This window comes from Pleurodeles waltl, chromosome 6 (genome assembly GCF_031143425.1).
Source record: "Pleurodeles waltl isolate 20211129_DDA chromosome 6, aPleWal1.hap1.20221129, whole genome shotgun sequence".
Taxonomy (NCBI): Eukaryota; Metazoa; Chordata; class Amphibia; order Caudata; family Salamandridae; genus Pleurodeles; species Pleurodeles waltl.
In genome coordinates, this window is record NC_090445.1 from 465,600,725 (window position 1) to 465,615,659 (window position 14,935).

A 14,935-nucleotide genomic window follows, 5' to 3' on the forward strand; every position below is an offset into this window, starting at 1 on the left:
TGTTTGTGTGTGTGTGTGTATTCGGTGCAATGTGGGTGTCTGTGCGCGTGTCTGCGTGTGTGAGTGCGTGACTGCGAATATACAGAGGGGGTGTAGTATGAGTGAAAGTATGCAGAGGGGGTTGTGAATGTGTGCGTGTGCGCGATTGAATGTGAATGTTTGTGTGCGTGTGTGTGCATGAATGGAGGTGTTTGTGTGCATGTTAGCATGGGTGTGCCTGAGTGCGTGTCAGTGCGTGAATGCATGTTTCAGTGTGCGTGTTTGAGTGTGTGTCTCCGAGTGAATGGGGGTGTATGTAGCGAGTGTGTGGGTGAGTGGGGTGTGTGTCTGTAAGAGTGTGGACGTGTGTGGGTGCATGTGTGTGGACATGTGGAGGTGCCTGTACTGGCGACAGGAATGGGGATTCCTGTCGCCGGGTGCATTTCTGCCAGGGTTTTCGTGGCGGGGTGACTTGTAATCTGGCCGGCAGGCTGAGGCCTGCTGCCGGGTTGGAGGTGCTCACTGCCGGCTGTGTCAGTGCGACTGCACTGACGGGCCAGGTGGTGATGTGGAGGTTTGGCTTCTGTCAAACCTCACAACTTGTGATGTAGCAGTCTTTACCGCTGGGTCGCCACGGTGAAGCTGGTGGTCTTATGACGGCTGGACTCGTAATGAGGGCCTAAGTCCGCTATTTATGTTACACTCTTTTCTACCAAGCACTACTAATTGACAGTTTCAACTGGCTCCCCCTCACAGGCAGAGCTTTAGACTATGACACTATAATGTGCAAGCATATGGTACTATCTGCTTCAAGGTTGCACGCAGTGGACACTTGTGGTGGTCTTCAAGAGGGGAACCTGCCCTCCACACCCATGGCTGGCTTTAGCACTGGTGGTGCCCTGTGCATCAATGTTTTTTGGCTCCCCACTCCCACCCCATGACCACCTCCTGGGATTCTCTCACTACAACCCAGCAAATGTGGCCCTCATCTCTCCAAAGCCCCCCTTTCACATACATTTGCTTTGAAAGCGCTTGTAAAGGCTGGCTTTACTAATCCACTCAGCTAGCCACATAAAATATAGTTCTGTTCTTTGCAGCAGGCATATTAAGCCTCTACGCTACTTTATGGCGAGTCAAAGCTACTTGAACATGCTGCTGACAGATCAGGCCCTGCAAGCCTTAAAAGAGATAAACACTGCCTTCCATGTCAAAATTCATGAAAGTAGCTGGGGCTGAGGCGACATTGTCAGGCTATACAAAAGACCCAAAACAGATAAATAAACTTGTAGATACCTATTATGCATCAGTACGAACCCATGCGTTAGAAGGATAGTATGCCCACTGAATGGTGTCAGGACAGCCCTAAGTGCGGCATTTATTGAGTGCCTAAAAGTACCTGCCGATTATCAGCACTGTCAGAGCAGTTTTAACCTATTTTAAACTGGATTGTACTTTATAAAATGGTATTGCAATGGAATATGATACCTCTGCGTTCTTTCTTTTGTGGCGTGTCGCACTCTTTAATGACAGGCTAGGTTCTGTTGTGAAATGAATGTGTTGTGTTTAGTGCCCATATTTAAAATGTAAATGGCACAAGTGTTCACACAACTTTCTTGCTACATGTGGGGAGGTGGGGGGGGCTGTCAAGCGACAAGACCTCCGTCTTCTCTCTCTCTGCCCTAGAGCCAGCCTTCACCGAAGCTGCTGTGGGAAGCCGGAGAAAGTGAAAGAGGCCCTGCTCCTGCTCCCTGTCCCAAAAACCGACCTCCAAACACAGGAGATACCCGTGGAAAAATGGGCAGTCGGGGCCTGGAAGATGTTATTAATATGTACACACATAACGGTATTGTTGAAGTAAGAACCTAGCTCGATAGCAGGAAAGGGAGTCGGTCTTGGGGTTTAGTCACCCTTCCTTGTGTTCGAAAGGCTGGTTTTGCTTCAGATCCTAATGAGTCAGCAGGAATAGTGATGTCTTGTAAGATGAAGTCCACTGGTCAATGATGATGTATTTTCCTTATTCAGGTACAACATGCTATCCAGACCTCACAGGAAATGTTTGGAGACTGGTTCGTGGAGTAACATGGTTCCAATATGTGAACGTAAGCATGGATTCTTCTTTCTGTATTATTACTCTTTTTTGTGACTCGAGCAGAATCTTGCCGAAAAAAAGGGGCACTTGGCACATAAAATTGGGGTAAATGCTGTTTCGTAAACACAGTATTTAAGCTGCAAGGCACTCCTCTGGAGAAAGCGTTCCTAAAACTCTTCACTGTTACGAGCATGAAGACAGTTACCTGCTTGCTAGCATTTCCTTCTCATAAAGGAGCCACAGTTTATTGAGTCAAAGCTAAAACTACGCTCCAGAGTAGTTAGAGTGATTGCACCTGGAGAGTATTGACGCATACAAGTTAGAAAATGAGTTCAATGCCGAGTGTGTCCTGTACTATCATTTATTTAAATTCAGGGGGTAAATTAACCCTAAAAAAACTAGTTTTCATCTCCAACCTCCTCATAGAGTACGGTGTGTCTTCAGGGATTGGTCATAAGGAAAAATGGTTAAATAAAGTATGTGGTACGTGAATGCCATCCATGTGTAGGTTCTACAGAGCGAGTGCTCCCGTGAATACAGCCACTAAACCTCAGATTTCTCCAGTACACTTTGAAAGGTAACACACATTGTGCATGAGTAGAGAGTTCACATGCACTGCACCTACAATGTCATTTTGCATCCACCTGCTGGTCTGTCATGCAAGGTACATTTATTATGGAGGCACTGCTGAGATTAGAATAATTATCCTTGACAGGTGTTAGAAATGGGGTCTTTGTTTGGTTGTCAGGTTACCCCCTGTCCAAGCAAGGATCCCACTCTACTACGAGGGGTCAGTGTTTTCTGGTTTGTGTTCACAAACATCTTGAAAGACAGTACTTTTAAAATGGAATTTGCATTTTCACAGAAAATATCCTGTTGTAATAGATACAATTTATAATCACCAGGTTTTCGCTACCTTTTTTTCTTAATGCAATCCTGCTAGACTCCCGGAATATTGTTAAAATTCTTTACAGGAAGAATTTACATTTTCCTCCATTATAATAGTTGCCTCTTACTATCCCCACTGCTAGACTATGGGACAGACTGGTTTCTCCACTGAGACCTAGCAAGAAGGAAACCAGTGTGTACAGTAGGGTGTAAAGAGATGCTGCCTCTCCACTCTCACCTTTCTGCAGGTGCAATATTATGCATAGTAGGATGGAGGAGGTACTCACCTCACATGTCAGAAGTCACTAGTCCACAAGCATACTCAGAACTGTCCTCTCCACTGAGACCTCTGTTCAGGGAAATAACCATATTAATTAGTGTGTGGGAATGGATTTCCCTGTACACTCACATCTCTCTGCAGCATAACATTATATATATATATACATATATATACATATATATATTGTTAGAAATGGGGTCTTTGGTTGACAGTCAGGTTACCCCCTGTTCAAGCAAGGACCCTCACTCTAGTTAGGATAAAAGAGAATCACCCTCAGCTAACCCCTGCTTACCCCCTTGGTAGCTTGGCAGAGCAGTAGGCTTAACCTCAGAGTGCTGGGCGTAAAGTATTTGTACCAACACACACAGTAACTTAATGAAAACACTACAAAATGACACAACACCAGTTTAGAAAAATAGGAAATATTTATCTAGACAAAACAAGACCAAAACGACAAAAATCCAACATACACAAGTCAAGTTATGATTTTTTAAAGGTTTAAAATAAAAAGAGTCTTTAGGTAGTTGTAACACCACACTAGCGCTGCTAGCGTGAAAATGTACCTGGTTTGCGTCAAAAATAACCCCGCACGGGCGGTGTGCGTCGAAAGTAACCCTGTACGGCTGTGTGCGTCGAAAACAACTCGGCACGGCGGTGCGCGTTGAAAAAGCCAGCCACACGACGATCCGAAAGTCCCGCGGCGCAGGGTGCGATCTCTCAGCCTCCGTCAGCGATGCTGCGCGTCGTTTCTCCTGCTCCGGGCGTCGGTTTTTCGGTCGCGTTTCCTGCGGCGTCGTTTCTCAGCTGCGGAACCGGCGTCGCGTCGTTTTCCCAGCCGCGATCGGATTCGCGTCGATCTTTTCTCCGCACGGTGCTCGGTGCGTGTATTTTTGTCCTTAGGCTGCCAGCCTCTCCTTTCAGGGTCCCAGGGACTGGAAGGGCACCACAGAGCAGAGTAGGGGTCTCTCCAGAGACTCCAGGTGCTGGCAGGAAGAAGTCTTTGCTATCCCTGAGACTTCAACAACAGGAGGCAAGCTCTACATCAAGCCCTTGGAGATTTCTTCTTCAAGATGGAAGGCACACAAAGTCCAGTCTTTGCCCTCTTACTCTGGCAGAAGCAGCACTGCAGGAAAGCTCCACAAAGCACAGTCACAGGCAGGGCAGCACTTGTTCCTCAGCGATCAGCTCTTCTCCAGGCAGAGGTTCCCCTTGATTCCAGAAGTGTTTTCTAAAGTTTGTAAGTTTGGGTGCCCTTCTTATACCCATTTTAGTCTTTGAAGTCACCTTCCTTCAAAGGGGACTCACACCTTCTTGTGAAATCCTGCCTTGCCCAGGCAAGGCCTCAGACACACACCAGGGGGCTGGAGACAGCATTGTCAGAGGCAGGCACAGTCCTTTCAGATGAGAGTGACCACTCCACCCCTCCCTCCTAGCAGAGATGGCTAATCAGGAAATGCAGATCACACCCCAGCTCCCTTTGTGTCACTGTCTGGTGTGAGGTGAAAAACAACCCAACTGTCAACCTGACCCAGACAGGGAATCCACAACCAAGGCAGAGTCACAGAATGGTTTAAGCAAGAAAATGCTCACTTTCTAAAAGTGGCATTTCCAAACGCACAATCTCAAAATCAACTTTACTAAAAGATGTATTTTTAAATTGTGAGTTCAGGGATCCCAAACTCCATATGTCCATCTACTCTCTAGGGGAATCTACACTTTAATCATATTTAAAGGTAGCCCCCATATTATCCTATGAGAGAGACAGACCTTGCAACAGTGAAAACGAAATTGGCAGTATTTCACTGTCAGGACATATAAACCACATTACTATATGTCCTACCTTATCCATACACTGCACCCTGCCCTTGGGGCTACCTAGGGCCTACCTTAGGGGTGCCTTACATGTAAGAAAAGGGAAGGTTTAGGCCTGGCAAGTGGGTACACTTGCCAAGTCGAATTTACAGTGTAAGAATACACATACAGATACTGCAGTGGCAGGTCTGAGACATGATTACAGAGCTACTTATGTGGGTGGCACAACCAGTGCTGCAGGCCCACTAGTAGCATTTGATTTACAGGCCCTGGCACCTCTAGTGCACCTTACTAGGGACTTACTAGTAAATCAAATATGCCAATCATGGATAAACCACTACATACAATTTAAACAGGAGAGCATATGCACTTTAGCACTGATTAGCAGTGGTAAAGTGCTCAGAGTTGAAAAGCCAACAGCAACATGTCAGAAAAAAGTAGGAGGCAGGAGGCAAAAAAGAGTGGGGATGACCCTGCATAAGCAAAAGTCCAACACGACCCCCTACCAGCCTAAAGCCAGGGGAGAACAATCAATACCTTGATGTACTTCCCTGATTGGGGCGATAGAACAGGGACCCAGGCCCACAACAGCAGGGGCATGTTCCAGTTCTACGCCTTCCTGACTCCAGTTGGATCCCTCTGTCCATACTCTCAGGGCCCACTAAGCTAACCCATGGGGAACCCTTCTCCACATCTACAGACACCATCTGTGCAACACCTAACTTTACTTTGCTCACAGATGTATTGCAATGGGCAGATAGTACCACCAGGGCCAACACAGTGGTGTTGCCCACTCCACCCCCGGGGTGTGACTCTCGTCCTCCCCCCCCCAGGGGCAACTCTGTCCACCAGGACAGCAAGCCACAGTGGCCCCAGACAACTGTCCGGGATGAGAGCCCGACCTCAGGCCTCTCTAACCACTGTGACTGTGGAGAGTGGGGGGTGGTAGCCCCAGGTGCCTGGCACCCTTTGACCACTCTCTCTTCCACCAGGTCAGGGATGTTAACCTGACCCTGGTCCTCCCCTCTGGGGCTCTGTACCCTCCCCGCAGAAGCGGCACCCCCAGAGTCAAAAACTGTCAGGGTGCTTGTAGAAGCAGTCCTGCACAATTCTTCCATCAGTGCAGGGATGTTAACCTGCAACTGATCCTCCAACCTGGGGTCTGTACCTTCAGGTTGGACCAGGGCCAGGGGTGAGGCTTCCCTCCCCCTGCCCTCTCGTCTGGGGTCCTGAACCATCCAACTAGGAGCGGCCCCCCCAGAAGACAACATGGTAGGGGCACTGTTAGCAGTAGCCCCTTCCTCCAGGTCAGGGGGGACACCCTTAAACTGGCCTCCCAATCCAGGGCCTGTACCCACAGACTGGATCACTGCCTGGCAAACCAGGACTTCTTGGGGGGCATACCTACCCCCTACCAGGTCAGAGTTTACCCTCTGAACCTGGTCATCCAACCCAGGGTCACCACCCTGCGGTTGAACCACTGCCTGGCACACCAGGACTTCCTTGGGAGCACACTTACCCCCCATCAGGTCAGAGTTTACCCCCTGAACCTGATCATTCAACCCAGAGTCACCACCCTGCGGTTGAACCATTGCCTGGCACACCAGGACTTCCAGGGGGGCACACTTACCCCCCTCAAGGGACACACTGTCCCGAAGGGCCACACAAGAGTCTGGCTGGCGCAGGTCTCCTGACCTCTGCCCATCTGACAGAGTCTGGATTCCCCCCAGCCCAGAAATGGTCTCACCAAGGTCATTCATGGGGGGCTCTGCTCTCAGAGCTGACCCCTGACCCTCCAGGTTCTCCACTGGGGTCCGCAACCCCCTCTCAACCCTCTGTCTGGACTTCTGCACCCCCTCACTAGGAGTGGTACTGCCAGACACCAGAACTGGTGGGACGCTGGCTACAGCGGCCCCCCCAAGTTCTCCTGACACTGTGGGGTCTCCCTCAACAGATGGCCCTATGGTACAGGCTAGGCTCCCCTCCTGGTGTTCCCGCAGGGAACCCTCCAGGACCTGGGACCGGATCTCGGGCACCTTGGGCCTCAACCCATCCCCATTCCCTCTCCTCTGAGACTGGACATGGGGTCCCTCACCCATCCCACTACACTGGGACCTACCTGGGACACTACAATCCTTCCCTACCTCACCTGGTTGGGAACTACCTAGACCACTCCTCTCAGGAGCACCCCCAAATGCCTCTTCAGACTCTCTGGTACTCACCCAGAAGTCTGCCTCCATTGTAAGCTCCCTGGGGTCAGAGAACTCACACTCCACCTGGTGTTGGCATAGCTCTGGAAAATAAGGACTAGACATATGCTCTCCAGCAATTACATCACTCAGCCCCTCACATGAATTAACCAAAGTACCCTTCACCCAACCATCCAGTGACTCTGCTTTGAAAAAGCACCCCACCTCACCCTCCTGAGACTGGTGAGACAGTACCTGACTGTCCCTGACACTCAACCCACACTCTTCTGGGATGTTTTCACACTCCATAACCAGGACTTCTACCTGGGGGGAACCCCTCTCCCTGTCACTCTCACCTAGAGTCAGTAGAGTGTCCCTCCCACCAGTAGGAATATGACTCCCCATGCCAGTTCCCCAATCCACCTCAGGGACCCTGTGCATCACTGGAGCTACCTCATACCCCTGAACCTCCTGGCGTGTGTTAACTCCCTCCTTCAAGTAGGGCACCACCTCTCTGGGCATGTGCACTTCTGCAGCATCACTGGATATACAATTGTTGCTGCCACCATTCCAGCTGGACTCAGCCCTCATGACTTCCAGCTCTTTCAATTTAAGCTCGTAAGCATAAATCATTTTTTTAATCTCTAAGTTCCTCCTCCTTTCTTCCAACTCTTCCCACTTGTCATACTCCCTTTGCATCCTCAACTTTTCTGCCTCCAACCGGCGAACCCTTTCTGCCTGTCTGTCCTGTAACTCTTCAGGAGTCAGACCCTTGGGTGACACCCTGCCATCCCTCCTGGGGACCCTCCCCCCAGGCGTAACAGGTTCTTCCACTACACCACTGTGTATCCTCTGCACTTCCCCACCCATATTCTCCTCCTCTGTGTGCCCTCCAGCCTTCTTGATTGTCACCCCCTCCCTGGTGGAGCTCTCAGTGGGACAGTCAAGATCTTTAAGGAACTGTTTCAATTGAGCAACTGAGTACTCCTTCAGTTTCTCCATTTCAAACACAGCTCCAGCTGTTGCATCTCCAGATTGAGACATGATGGTCACAAGTGCAAAGTTCCAAAGGCAGAAAATAAGTTCCCAATGAAGTAAAAAGAATTAGTCAAGGGATCAGCAAAATCATGGAAGTAGAACAAAAAGGAGTCCTTAAGAGAAAAATCAAAAGATCACCAAACAAGTAGTATGTGGTCACGTAGTGGTCTGAGATCAAAACAGTAGTGTACACTTAATTACTGTATGTCAAGTACAAATACAAGTCCAAATCCCGACCGCTGGTCACCAATGTTAGAAATGGGGTCTTTGGTTGACAGTCAGGTTACCCCCTGTTCAAGCAAGGACCCTCACTCTAGTTAGGATAAAAGAGAATCACCCTCAGCTAACCCCTGCTTACCCCCTTGGTAGCTTGGCAGAGCAGTAGGCTTAACCTCAGAGTGCTGGGCGTAAAGTATTTGTACCAACACACACAGTAACTTAATGAAAACACTACAAAATGACACAACACCAGTTTAGAAAAATAGGAAATATTTATCTAGACAAAACAAGACCAAAACGACAAAAATCCAACATACACAAGTCAAGTTATGATTTTTTAAAGGTTTAAAATAAAAAGAGTCTTTAGGTAGTTGTAACACCACACTAGCGCTGCTAGCGTGAAAATGTACCTGGTTTGCGTCAAAAATAACCCCGCACGGGCGGTGTGCGTCGAAAGTAACCCTGTACGGCTGTGTGCGTCGAAAACAACTCGGCACGGCGGTGCGCGTTGAAAAAGCCAGCCACACGACGATCCGAAAGTCCCGCGGCGCAGGGTGCGATCTCTCAGCCTCCGTCAGCGATGCTGCGCGTCGTTTCTCCTGCTCCGGGCGTCGGTTTTTCGGTCGCGTTTCCTGCGGCGTCGTTTCTCAGCTGCGGAACCGGCGTCGCGTCGTTTTCCCAGCCGCGATCGGATTCGCGTCGATCTTTTCTCCGCACAGTGCTCGGTGCGTGTATTTTTGTCCTTAGGCTGCCAGCCTCTCCTTTCAGGGTCCCAGGGACTGGAAGGGCACCACAGAGCAGAGTAGGGGTCTCTCCAGAGACTCCAGGTGCTGGCAGGAAGAAGTCTTTGCTATCCCTGAGACTTCAACAACAGGAGGCAAGCTCTACATCAAGCCCTTGGAGATTTCTTCTTCAAGATGGAAGGCACACAAAGTCCAGTCTTTGCCCTCTTACTCTGGCAGAAGCAGCACTGCAGGAAAGCTCCACAAAGCACAGTCACAGGCAGGGCAGCACTTGTTCCTCAGCGATCAGCTCTTCTCCAGGCAGAGGTTCCCCTTGATTCCAGAAGTGTTTTCTAAAGTTTGTAAGTTTGGGTGCCCTTCTTATACCCATTTTAGTCTTTGAAGTCACCTTCCTTCAAAGGGGACTCACACCTTCTTGTGAAATCCTGCCTTGCCCAGGCAAGGCCTCAGACACACACCAGGGGGCTGGAGACAGCATTGTCAGAGGCAGGCACAGTCCTTTCAGATGAGAGTGACCACTCCACCCCTCCCTCCTAGCAGAGATGGCTAATCAGGAAATGCAGATCACACCCCAGCTCCCTTTGTGTCACTGTCTGGTGTGAGGTGAAAAACAACCCAACTGTCAACCTGACCCAGACAGGGAATCCACAACCAAGGCAGAGTCACAGAATGGTTTAAGCAAGAAAATGCTCACTTTCTAAAAGTGGCATTTCCAAACGCACAATCTCAAAATCAACTTTACTAAAAGATGTATTTTTAAATTGTGAGTTCAGGGATCCCAAACTCCACATGTCCATCTACTCTCTAGGGGAATCTACACTTTAATCATATTTAAAGGTAGCCCCCATATTATCCTATGAGAGAGACAGACCTTGCAACAGTGAAAACGAAATTGGCAGTATTTCACTGTCAGGACATATAAACCACATTACTATATGTCCTACCTTATCCATACACTGCACCCTGCCCTTGGGGCTACCTAGGGCCTACCTTAGGGGTGCCTTACATGTAAGAAAAGGGAAGGTTTAGGCCTGGCAAGTGGGTACACTTGCCAAGTCGAATTTACAGTGTAAGAATACACATACAGATACTGCAGTGGCAGGTCTGAGACATGATTACAGAGCTACTTATGTGGGTGGCACAACCAGTGCTGCAGGCCCACTAGTAGCATTTGATTTACAGGCCCTGGCACCTCTAGTGCACCTTACTAGGGACTTACTAGTAAATCAAATATGCCAATCATGGATAAACCACTACATACAATTTAAACAGGAGAGCATATGCACTTTAGCACTGATTAGCAGTGGTAAAGTGCTCAGAGTTGAAAAGCCAACAGCAACATGTCAGAAAAAAGTAGGAGGCAGGAGGCAAAAAAGAGTGGGGATGACCCTGCATAAGCAAAAGTCCAACATATATGTATATATATATATATATATATATATAGTACTATGTAGGGAAACGTTGTCTCTGTAATAACACCTATCTCCAAGACAACATGGATATACAGTATGGTGTAGTGAACCAGTGGCATCTGTCCTCACATCTCTCCCTAACACAACATTGATTTGTAGTATTATCTGGGAAGGTTGTATGACAGAACCACACATGGCAGAACCACGCATGGCTTAACAACGAGGTCAGAACCACGACCACGTCTTTACCACGCATGCCTTTACCATGCATGCCTTTACAACGAAACCGTTGTAAAAGTATGCTTAGTAAAGGTATATGTGGTAACGCCATGCGTAGTTGTGTGTTACAACCTGGCCCAACCCCCTCACCTGCGACCTAAACTATAAAACCTACCCTTTCCTACAAACTATCCCATTCTGTCCTAAAAACTACCCTGACCCCCTGCCCCACCTTAAACCCACCCTTCTCTGTCCTAATAACTATGGTGAACCCTTGCCCTAAACCCTAAAACCTACCCTGTCCTAAAAACTACCTCACTCTGTCCTAAAAACTACCCTGACCGTGACCCCGCCCTAAACCCTAAAACCTACGCTGTCCTAAAAACTACCCCACCCTGTCCTAAAAACTACCTCGACCCTCTCACCCTAAACCCTAAAGCCCAAAACCTACCCTGCTGTGTCCTAAAAACTACCATGACCCCCGCCCTAAACCCGAAAATCTACCCCAGCCTGTCCTAAAAAGTACCCCGTGTCCTAAAAACTATCCCAACCCCTTGTCCTTGCCTTGAACCCTGAAACCTACCCCACCCTGTTCTGAAAACTAAAAAACTATCCTGACCACCCGCTCTGAACCCTAAAACCTACCCTATCCTAAAAACTATCCTAACCCCCCACCCTAGCCCTGAACCTTAAAACCTATCCTGCCCGGTCTTAAAAATGTCACTGACCCTCGGCCCCCGCTTTAAACCCTAAAACATACCCTGTCCTAAAAACTACCCCACCAGGTCCTAAAAACAACCCCAGCCCCACCATGAACCCTAAAACCTACCCTGCCATGTCCTGTCCTAAAAACTACCCCAACCCCTCATCCCCACCCTAAACCCTAAAACCTACCCTGTCCTTAAAGCTACCCCACCATGTCCTAAAAACTACCCCGACGTCCCACCCTAAAACCTACTCCACTCTGTCCTAAAACCCACCCAACATATCCAATAAATTACCCGACCCCCACCCCCGCTCTGAACCCTAAAACCGACCCCGTCCTGTCCTAAAAAATACCCTGACCTCTCGCTCCTGCCCTAAGTCCTAAAACCTGCTGTGTCCTAAAAACGACCTCACCCTTTCCTAAAAACTACTCCAACCCCCTGCCTTGAACCCTAAAACCTACCCGCCCTAAAAACTGTCCTAAAACCTACTGCGGCCCGCCCCAAAACCTTGAAACCTAACCTGGCCTAAAAACTACCCCACCCTGTCTTAAAAACTACCTGACTCCCCACCCTAATCTATAAAACCCACCCGCCCTGTCCTGAAAACTACCCTGACCCCCACCCTAAACCTAAAACATTCCCCCCCTGTCCTAAAAACTATCCCGCCCTGACCTAAAAACTACCCAGACCCCCAGTCCTCACCCTGAACCCTATAACCTATCCCACCCTGTCCTAAAAACTTCCCCAACCCCCCCCCCCAACCCCACTATGAACTCTAAAAACTACCCACCCTGTCCTTAAAACTCCCTCTACCCTCCCCAGCCCCACTTACCCAGCCGCCCTGTTTGGCTCCCAGCTGTTCCTGCTGTGTGCCTGAACCACACATATTTATCATGCCTTAAACACACATTTGCGTTGTTCAGGGACAAGCAAAGTTCAGGCAAGCGTGGTAATGCTACACATTGCTCTTGCTGTGTAGAAAATGCCATTTCCCATCTGATAAAGGAGTCTTTTTGTGCTAACACATCTTACCAGGGTAAGAGGTGTCTCTAGTAGGGTTTGAGAGAAATGTATCTCTCTACTCATACCTTTTCTCATGTTGGCAGGTATTCATAGCAGACTGTGAGGAGAAACTGCCCTATCGCCTGACACAAGTCTCTTGCATGAACGCTCTGAGTAGTATAGTGTGTGAAGAGACTGGCCTCGATCATGTGATGTGTCTCTTGGATAACAATTGTGCAAATTAGGGTGTGTAAAGTAGCTTACCTTTATGATCACACCTCTACCTGCCCAGTATGACTGAAGTACAAGTAATGTATGGAGTTTAAATAACCTTTAGACTCACAAGTATGTCTTGCATATCATCTATAGAGGCTATGATATGAAAACACACTACCTTCTCAGGTGAGACACCTCCCCAGAGTAACATTTGTGAAAAATATGCTGTGGGTAGAGACTGTTCTCTCTCACATACCGCTCTTCATACTTATGAAAGTCCATAGTAGAGTATCCTCTCTGTTCAGCACTGTGTCTTGGACAACTTATGTTCATATTTCATTGTGGGTTCCTCCTTACCTCTGCTTCACACACCTCCCAATGGCAACACCCATACATAATAGGGTGTGCACAGCAGCTGACAGCAGTGTGTATTAGAATATAAACATGCATTTACCTGTGTGCAGAGATCCCTCTCTTGCATTACAGTTCTCTATAGTACAGCATGCAGCAACTGATTGTTGCATGACAACTAAACATACCTGCATTGCAAAATAATTGGCTCCTCTATTACCAACCTTTTATAGGGTGAAAGATGAGCATAGTACATTTCACAAACATATACATGAAATAGCATGTTTACAGTTCTTCAACCTGGTACTTCCAGATTTACTGAATGTCGCTATACTATTATAAACCTGAAATGCCTAAGTAAAATTAAGGAAATTAATCCAAAGTAACTTCAAACTTACTTATTACAACAAAACAATTTAACAACAATACAAAACTACACAACTACATTAACAGGCAATATAAGCAACTATAAAATGAAAAAACAAGCAGCTTTAAAATACACAACATTTTTATGATGCTCATAAGCACCTCCTAAAACACTCTTACCCCCTACTTTTCACTTTATTTGTCTACTGGATTTTGATGTAGGTAGCATTTCTTTTTCAATCTTTTAGCCATCTTAGCCTGCCAAAGAGTATTCAGATCTGTGCTATGTTATGGCAAGCTAGGTGGCCTTAAAGTCTCAGCAAAGCAGCATATCTATATATGCAGTTCACAAAGTCTAGCTCCTGAGTTAGCTTGAGCTGCTGAAGTACTCAACTGTTCAGGAGACTGCACATCTTTCCAGCCTTAATACACTGTGCCTGAACAGCACAATAATCCTGCTACTCTTAACATGCTCTTCTTTGCTGCTTAGGTAAGTAGATAATTATTTCCTTAGGCACACGTTCTCATTTTCCTCCGAAAAAGACAAAATAGCCAAAAAGATAAAAGTTACATAGGGATCAATAATTAATAACAGTGATACATTGGTCTGTTTTGTAAATATTTCCACATTGTTCACTCACAATCACATATTTAGCTAGTGCACCAGTAACCTGTTATTCCTTTCAACTGAAAAATTCCACCCCTTCGCACACTGCACTTTTTCACAAATAAATTAGAAGAGGCCATCAAACCTTATTTCATAAAAATGTGTAAAGTAACACAATCGTATTAAGACACCTTTGCTAACAACTCAGTGTTTCACTCTATTAATAGCAATATCATCACTCAAACATTTCATAGAGCTAAAGTAAATGTACTATGATGTTCATAACAACAGTACAGCATGTATTATTACATACTTTGTTTTATAATTTGACAAATACTGCTTCCTTTTCTTATGAGTACACACAGTTTGCATTTAATTTTTACCACAATCTGCAAAACTTGCTGACATCTCTCTATATTGTAATATGTACCTCTCAAAACCTACATTAACACACCTACACCACCCCAAAAAACTTTTCACTCTGTAAACATACTGTAGAATAAGTGTACCAACATTAGTACACTTAGTAACACTTCACAACAAAGATTTTGAAATATATTCCTAAATACCTGAACTTGGAGTTCTTACTTAAATGGAAATGACCACATCCCTTTATTTCAATTCTAGATAAATTAACTTCTGCTGAGCACAACTCAAAGAGACTTCCTTCTCCTCCAAAGCACCAAGGACAAACTGAGCTATTTCTGGTTCTGCACCCAATCGCATCACAGCATTTCTCCAACCATGTAAAAAGAATGGTAACTATTGGTTGTGCCTTAGCACTTTTGTTTCTTGTTTTCCCACACATACGATCTGTC

The 14,935-nt window shown here is 47.0% G+C and overlaps 1 protein-coding gene across 1 annotated transcript in view; it reads left to right on the forward strand.

The window, feature by feature from the left end:
- LOC138301974 (membrane cofactor protein-like) overlaps window positions 1-14,935 on the forward strand; it is a 441,285-nt gene that overhangs the window by 74,642 nt on the left and 351,708 nt on the right. Inside the window, exon 5 of the mRNA XM_069242412.1 lies at window positions 2,002-2,078. Within this exon, the coding sequence (XP_069098513.1) occupies window positions 2,002-2,078 (77 nt within the window). The remainder of the gene's footprint in view (window positions 1-2,001; window positions 2,079-14,935) is intronic.